The 7,337-nt window shown below is 35.6% G+C and overlaps 1 protein-coding gene across 8 annotated transcripts; it reads left to right on the top strand.

Moving 5' to 3' along the window:
- Window positions 1-3,544: 3,544 nt before the first annotated feature.
- LOC116140845 lies at window positions 3,545-6,876 on the top strand. 8 transcript variants are annotated; one of them, XR_004129707.1, is made up of 6 exons: window positions 3,545-3,820; window positions 4,442-4,468; window positions 5,015-5,107; window positions 5,903-5,959; window positions 6,053-6,145; window positions 6,360-6,876. XR_004129707.1 is itself a non-coding variant. In XM_031426421.1 (6 exons), exons 1-5 carry the CDS (start codon window positions 3,593-3,595, stop codon window positions 6,118-6,120), a joined length of 468 nt encoding a protein of 155 aa, XP_031282281.1. In that variant the 5' UTR covers window positions 3,545-3,592; the 3' UTR covers window positions 6,121-6,145; window positions 6,360-6,876. The 8 variants fall into 8 exon arrangements, 4 of the variants coding, with proteins under 4 accessions (XP_031282281.1, XP_031282280.1, XP_031282279.1 ...); XR_004129706.1 differs by having other exon boundaries at window positions 6,288-6,876; XR_004129708.1 differs by having other exon boundaries at window positions 5,340-5,959; window positions 6,288-6,876.
- The last annotated feature ends 461 nt before the right edge of the window (window positions 6,877-7,337 follow it).

Genomic DNA, 7,337 nt, shown 5'->3' with positions numbered 1-7,337 from the left:
ATCACCACCAACACGGAAAAAGGCAGGAGGATTCAGCCCGTGCCGGTAAGCTTACTAAATTCGCCAGTAGTAAGCTTACCCGCATGGCTGATTTGATTTGAAATTTCACGGCGTAGTGGTGTGATAAGCTTTCCTGTGTTTTCACTTTCGAGATCTTTAGGTTGCTTTTTTTCTTCCTTTTGATTTTTGTTTGAGCTTTTTTTTTTTGTTTTTTTTCTTGAATTTTAGGTCTTGACTCGTTTTTGATGAATGCTTAAGCATTAGCATCACAGCTGCAGTAAGGTTTGCTTGCCGTAGATCAGTGGCAGAACTACTTGGTATTTCTTTCTTCCCATCCCTCTGCCCTCAGCTCTTCTTGTTGATGTATATTCTATTGTTCATTTGTGTTAGACTATTTGACTATGGCTGTTGTTAATTTTGTTCTTCATTCTGATTTTCTCGATGATTTATTTGTTGAAAGAAAGGGCACGACGCGTAGGCCAATAATCAAATAGAAAAGTAGAAAAATCATCAAGTTTTTAAACACAGCTTAGGGGAGAAGTCCAGTCTTATGGAACATAGCCAAGTGTTGGGCTTCTCTCTGGGCTTCCATTTCCTCAAATTCAAGATTTTTAGTTTGTTTTTCTTTCATTCATGATGCAATTGGGAGATGGTGGTGATTCTGTGTCGGGCTCTTTGCTTGTTGCTGTCTTTGACTTTATTTTTGGAATGTCTTAATCAGTCGGGGTTTAGATTTCGGTTATTTTTGAATTCCAAACCGTTAATACATGTAACGCTTCAGGCCATTCCTTGTTTCTGTGGACTGTTTTTTTACCCTTTCTTAGATCTTTCTTGAGTGCAGTTATACTTTGTTTCTTGTTAAAAGAGTTTTGAACTCATATTTTTGTGTATTCAGAAGTGGATTATGATCCTGTCATGTTTGGGCATTGATTATCTTTGCTAGATCCCGCATAGCATGTCATTAAAAATGCATTTGACTGTCTCAGTGTGTCTTACATGATCAGGATAGAATAGGTGGAAAAAAACATCCATTTTGGAAAGCTGTGACCCTCTGAATCGATAGAGCTCTCCCTGACCGGGGAAAAACAATCGTTGAAAAACAATCGTTTCCATTTTTTCTGGCCTTTGAATGGTTGCATTTATGGTTTATTAATCTGATTTGGAACATGAAGTTCCAAGGGAAGGAAATACCTTAGTAAAATAACTAAGAGAGAAAGAATAAAGGAGTTATCATTTATGATTTAACTGTTTCTCTTTTTCACTGTTTTGCTCATACATAAACAAGCTTCTTCTGTCTTTAGTTGTTACATTAGCCACATGCTTCCCTGTTTGTTGTTGCTACATGTTTCCACAAAGAAAATAGCTTGTTTCAGTGATATGTAGATGATTATTTCATTCTTTCTGCTCCTTGTACTGTTTCTGTTGCCATTGTTTGGAGATTTTTATATTTAACCTTCTCTGCAATATACAACTTGCATGCTCTTTTTTGGTTTAAAAGATTGGATGCTATTTCCCATTGATCTCCCTATGAAAATGCTATTCTGTAAAATTAGTTCCAGCTCCTTACCAATCGTTCTATCCTTTAATCGTTCATTTCTCTTAGTTTTCTCTTAAGGTTGATTTGCTAATGGTATAAGCATGTTGTTCTAAACTAAGTAGTTAAGGTTATATGATAACCGTCACTATATGTTGATTTGTTCTGACTGATGCTGAAAAATTCTAGGCTGAGTTTTATTACCTGAAGATGATGCACAATGTCGCATCTAAAGAGGCAAATTGGGAAGGAATCGTAATATTAAATTGAGCATCAATAAGGGAGTTGGTTGCATGAAGAAAGACTGCTGCTTTTAAATCCTTTACGTTAGGGTGTAAGATACTCTCTAATGATTCTGTTTATGTTTACCAAGAAGATTGACTGAGGCGCATATTGGTAAGATTGTGGAAATCTATAAGACCCCAGCCAATGAAACGGAATGAAGCTTGTATGGTTTTTTCGTCCAAATGAAATATGCATTTCTTGAACGATTATAACCCGCTGGAAGGAGATATTTTTAGCTTCAGGCGAGGGCAAGGGACTCTCCAATATCAGTCCTTTGGTAAATCAAATTCATTAGCCTTGTTTGATATAGGTTCCTCCTGACAGATTTAGGATAATATATATATTAACTTGTTATTGTTACAAGGAATTCTGGAACTCCAATAGTTTTAACAGCGTGTCAAACTGTTTTTTAGTTGCTTGCATTTTCATTTTCCTATTTCAGGACAGTTATAAGGAAATGCATGTTCTCTGTGCATCAAATGACTGGAGAAATCCTCAGGCATCTAAACAAGAGTTGAGCAAAGCTGATTACATTTTGTCAAACTTTGATGTTGCAAAGCTCAAGATAGAAAGAGTATCCCTGAAGAAATGATGGGGTAAAAGGTTAGTTTATTAGTGGATTTCCTCTCATTTTAATGTCAGAGGATTCTGTTATATGTATCAATTTCCTTACCTTCAACATTTCTTTATTGATCATTTTTTTTTTGGGTTGAATGAGCGATTGCTATTAACATTAGTTATGAAGTTCACTAATTTGAATGAATGCAGTCGAGCACTTTTTCAACCCAAAAAAGATCAAGCACTTGTTAATGCTCATAATTCTGAAGAAATGTTAAAAGGGACTGGAAAATCAGTTCGTCTTTGAGGTTTGGATTGAAGAAAGTGGTTAGCAGCAGAGTTAAAGTTGGCAGTTCGGCATCAAACTGAGCCCAGTGGTGAAAGGTGATTTTCTGAAGTCCCTCTTTACACGTTGCTTCTATTTAAACTGATAAAATCAAATTAGCTTGTTATCTAAATTTTCAGGAGCAAAAAGCCTGCATTTAATATGGTAAGCTAGGTGTCTTCTGAGGCCTAAACTACTGCTACAAAGTGTGCAGCAGGAGAAGATACAAGAAAAATATAGATGAATTAGGAGGTTGTTTTACTTGTTATTCCTATATATTCAAAGTCAGCACGGGTTCTGCCTCTTATTTAAAACAGACATTACAGATGACTGGAGAATCAGCTCATCTTCCAGGTTAAGATTGGAGAAAGCAGTCCACAATGCAGTTAAGGATGACAATTGTGGCAATAGAATAAACCCTGTGGTGAAAGGTGATTTTTGGAATGTCTTTCATATGTCTTCCTTGTAAATTTAACTGACTGGATAAAGTTAACTTGTTTCCATCACTTCAGAATCAAAAAAGCTGCAGTTCCAGTGGACCGAAGAGCATTTTCCAAGTGATAAAGGAAAAAGAATGAAGCCTCATTAGGCCTCTTAAGCCTAAAGCAAGAGTGAGAGAGTGGAGTGGGAATCAATTTTGTGTCCCAGTTGAATTGGATAAAGTAGTTGGGCGTGTTGTTAAATTTTCCAGTTCTGTATCAGAGTGAGCTCAGTGGTGAAAGGTAGTTTCTAAGAATCTTTTCTTTACGTCTATAATTCTTAATATAACCGATTATCTGAATTAGTTTTTGTTTCTTACATGTTCATTATCACAAAAAGCTGCACCAAATGTCGATAACAAAGGCGTTTTTCGAGTTATAATACATCCTTGAGGCCTCAAACATCTGACAATGATGGTACTGTGCGTCAAATTGCTGCTCCAACTTGAAAATGAGGCTAAAATGAGACGTTCCGAGGATATTATACAACGAAGTGCATCTGATATCCCTTTGAAAAAGAGGAGGCTTCTGCAGTATAAGGAAAGCAAATATTTGGATGCACCAACTGCCCAACATGTCCAGACCAGGGGAGCCAAAACTGAGAGCCTAAACGTGGAGGTTACAAGAAGACCAGATTCTGTAAGATTTTGCAACTTGGATTTACTTTCTTTTCCCGCAATCTTTTTTTTCTTTCTTTCTAAAATGATTCAGATAACCTAACAGTGGCAACTGATGCACATTTATGTAAGGGACAATAAATTGATACTTCTTTTATCTTGCTAAAGTTTTGTATGTCAATTGAAACCTTTCAGTTACTCTGTGATGGATGGGAATGATCATCTTTAATGTGAACTTTTGTATTTACATCCACTAATAAGGTTTCAAGTATGTCTATGTGTTCACTGTGATCAGTTCAGTCCTGACACAATTTGACTGCTATTTTATACAGTTGATGAATCACTCTCTCTTATTTTTATGAAGTTGGGCACACTTTAATATCACTTACGGATAGAATATTTAGCATATCAATGCATTAAAAGTTGTATTTATTTTTTTGTCTTTTTGTACATAAAGTGCATTAAAATAAATAAATATTTTGTTTGTTAGTGATCATTTTTCTAGTCATGAGTTGTCAGAAATGAAACAGTACTTTAAGAGACTTGTTTCTAAGCATTCATGCATTAAAAATATAAAATTTTATTTCCAAGTTTCTTTTGTGACTTTGAATGTTCTAATATATTCTATTTTTATTTTTTGCAGTACAGAAGAAGTTGGTTCAAGGAACTAGTGAGTTGTCTTTCCTCTACACAGTACCATGAACTAATAGTTTTATGTTTGATTGTTCTCGCACATCTAAAACGGGTTTTCCTCCTCCTAGAAGCCTCTCTTTTGTTGCAGAAAGTACCAAATGCTTATAAACATAATTAAAATTTGATGAACTGAAAGAACAGGATAAAACCAGAATTCAATAAACACACTTTGAGAATGATATTAAACAGATGGTTGATCATGCATGAAACCTATTACAACTTGGTCTATTATCTGATGTGAACAAAAACATTTCAATGACAAAGAGAGGCATACATTTTGTGTTTTCAACCTTAATCCATTGTGAACCTTAAATTGACTATTACAACAATTTTTCCTTGTTGCTGGAATTTCTAAATTTACTCACAGTGTTCACCTTGGTTTTCTTTTGATGATGATTTAGAATCTAACAGCTTAACACCTCTTTAATCTCAAAAAAATTGTTAAACTCAAAATTCACTGAATCTATGTTGTTATTTTTTTAATTATTATCTCATGTCACTCATTATCATCCCTTTTTATCAGCCTTGGGAGAAAAGTGTACAAAGGGCAGATGAAGTAGGCTCCCTTGAATGCCTTGAAAATCTGGATCGGTCCTATATATCATCCAAAGTAGAGGTATTTGATATTTCTCCTTGCTAATGGCTCTTTGTTTAGTTAAAAAAATAAAAATTTCATTTCTGTATGTGGATGTGGTTCATGTTACCATCATTTTATCATATTCTGTTGAGCTTGGAATATTTTTCAAGTTTCTGGCATGTACTTCTCAGAAACCTGTGAATTTGATATTGTGTTCGATTTTACTTTAAGATGTGGTAACTCATATCCTTGTTTGTTGTGCATTTTTCAGTGGGTTGCATGAAGTGTTTATTTCGAAACAAAGTATGCAGCATGGTCTACACAATATGTAGTGACTATTTGATGATGATTTTGTACAGCGTCCAAACATGGAGCTAGAATGGCCAATTGCCTTGCAATAGAAAATAACCATATATCCATGCTATTTTCTAAAAAATATTTTTCAACTTCTGCACCATTAAAATAATACACGATGAATGGCTAAAGATAAATATGGCATGCTAAAATTTACAATAATCATATATCTATGTTATAACATAAACTCTTTGTATGGGTAGTATTATTTGCACTGTTTTAAAACCCGGCCAGGTCTGGCAGGTTTAATTGGTTGGACTGGAAACCGGTCACTGAGCCGGGCCGGTTAGAGTAAAAAAGTGGGGGTAAGAGTTCACACAGTTTGTCCCACGGTTGGACCGGGTTACTGTAGCGAACCATCAGTCCAACCGGCTTTAACCCAAAAGCGGGTGAACTCTTATGCCCCTTCCCCATTTCTAAATTATAATTTTGTAAATCCCTTTACCATTTTCAATCAACGATCTAACCCCTGTCATCTAGTGTTGCCTTGTTGATCGACCACCGCTGCCGGGAGCTTTGCAGTCGCCGTTCGACAAGGTACCCATCTCATTTCACCTTCACCTCATCTCATCTCACCATGTTTTCATTGAGTTTTTGGCTCTCTAATTTAGGTTTCATTATCTGTTAAAGTGAAGAAGAGGAACATTACAAGCAAATCTCTATTAGAGTCTAGAATCAGAACAACCAATCTTGATTGAGTCTTCGATTCTGCTGTCTCGACAGGTAAAACATCACTTATTGTTATTTTATTCCCATATAATTGGTTTCTGGATTGGTTTGATGATAATTCGATTTGATTGGTGATTTTAGTTTTTAGTAAGGTAAAGTTTGGTTGTTTATATTTGCTAACATGTCATTGGTTTAGATTGTAGTTGCATAGGATCCGTTTGTTTGCAATTCCGTGAAATACAGGCTCTAATCTAATGTGGATTTCTAGACATGTAAAGATATGTGATGATATAATGGCGACGAGTACACATGGAAGATTTTGTGAAGATGATAGCTGTTTTGTTGAAGAACTGGAGCTTCCTGAATCAAAGCCAAGAGTCGCCAGTAGCCACATGAATCCTACCATAACCCGAAAGCTATTAATCCTTAAATCTCTTAGATTCTTCCCTCACCCCAACCTCTCCTAAAATAATGCCGTCCATTTAGTCATACTTAGTATGTTTCTCCATAGTTTATTAGTTTCTGGAACAGGATTGTGTTACTTTGGATTTCAATTCTATTTCTTTATCCCTTCTTTTTCAACAAATTTATACTTAGTATGTTTCTCCATAGTTTATGTGAATCTCAATCTCTCAAAGTTTCTTTCTTCACGGGGATTAATGTTCAAGTAATCAATGTAAAGTAGAGAAATTGAGGGTCCATTAGTTACAGATATAGCACTGTTTGTAATTTCTTATAATTCGTATTAATCTTAATTTAGAAAATTGTAGGGGAGCTACCTTGGTCAAACTTTTCTGATACAAATACAATCAGTCCAGGATAGAGGTGGAACAAATGGGCCGGGTTAGGCGGGTTAACCCTAACCTGGCCCTCATTAAAGAGGGTTAAACTCGGACCGCAAATAAGGCAGGCCGGGTTGAACCCACCCTGCATGCAACCCTTGGGTGAGCCAGGTTGATATATGGCAACCTGACGATCCGTGGGTTGCTATTTTGTCCTTTCTAGAGAAAGGACCGCTAACTCGGTCGGTTGGCCCCAAATTCCCTTTTTATCTTTGAAATATAGTCCCTTTATAGCAGTTGGAAGGGTCTTTTTCGTCATTTTTTTTTATAAATTGACCTTAAACTCTCATACTTTCTCACAACTCAAATTCTCTCATTCTCTCATTTTCTCTAATCTCTATTGAAATCTCTCAATTATTCTCTTAATCTCTTTGTTATTAATTTGCTCTTATTTTAATTTTTAT

Source organism: Pistacia vera, unplaced genomic scaffold, assembly GCF_008641045.1.
Source record: "Pistacia vera cultivar Batoury unplaced genomic scaffold, PisVer_v2 Contig381, whole genome shotgun sequence".
Lineage (NCBI taxonomy): Eukaryota > Viridiplantae > Streptophyta > Magnoliopsida > Sapindales > Anacardiaceae > Pistacia > Pistacia vera.
Note: the sequence above shows the minus strand (reverse complement) of the source record. Positions and strands in the feature narration are given on the sequence as shown.

Excerpts from the sequence above, each read along its gene's own strand:
- LOC116140845 (XM_031426419.1), top strand. The coding sequence starts at position 3,593 with ATGATGGTACTGTGCGTCAAATTGCTGCTCCAACTTGAAAATGAGGCT. Across the intron at positions 5,108-5,902 it reads ATATATCATCCAAAGTAGAG|TGTTGCCTTGTTGATCGACC; the intron begins GTATTTGATATT and ends CCTGTCATCTAG. Across the intron at positions 5,960-6,033 it reads TGCAGTCGCCGTTCGACAAG|GTTTCATTATCTGTTAAAGT; the intron begins GTACCCATCTCA and ends TCTCTAATTTAG.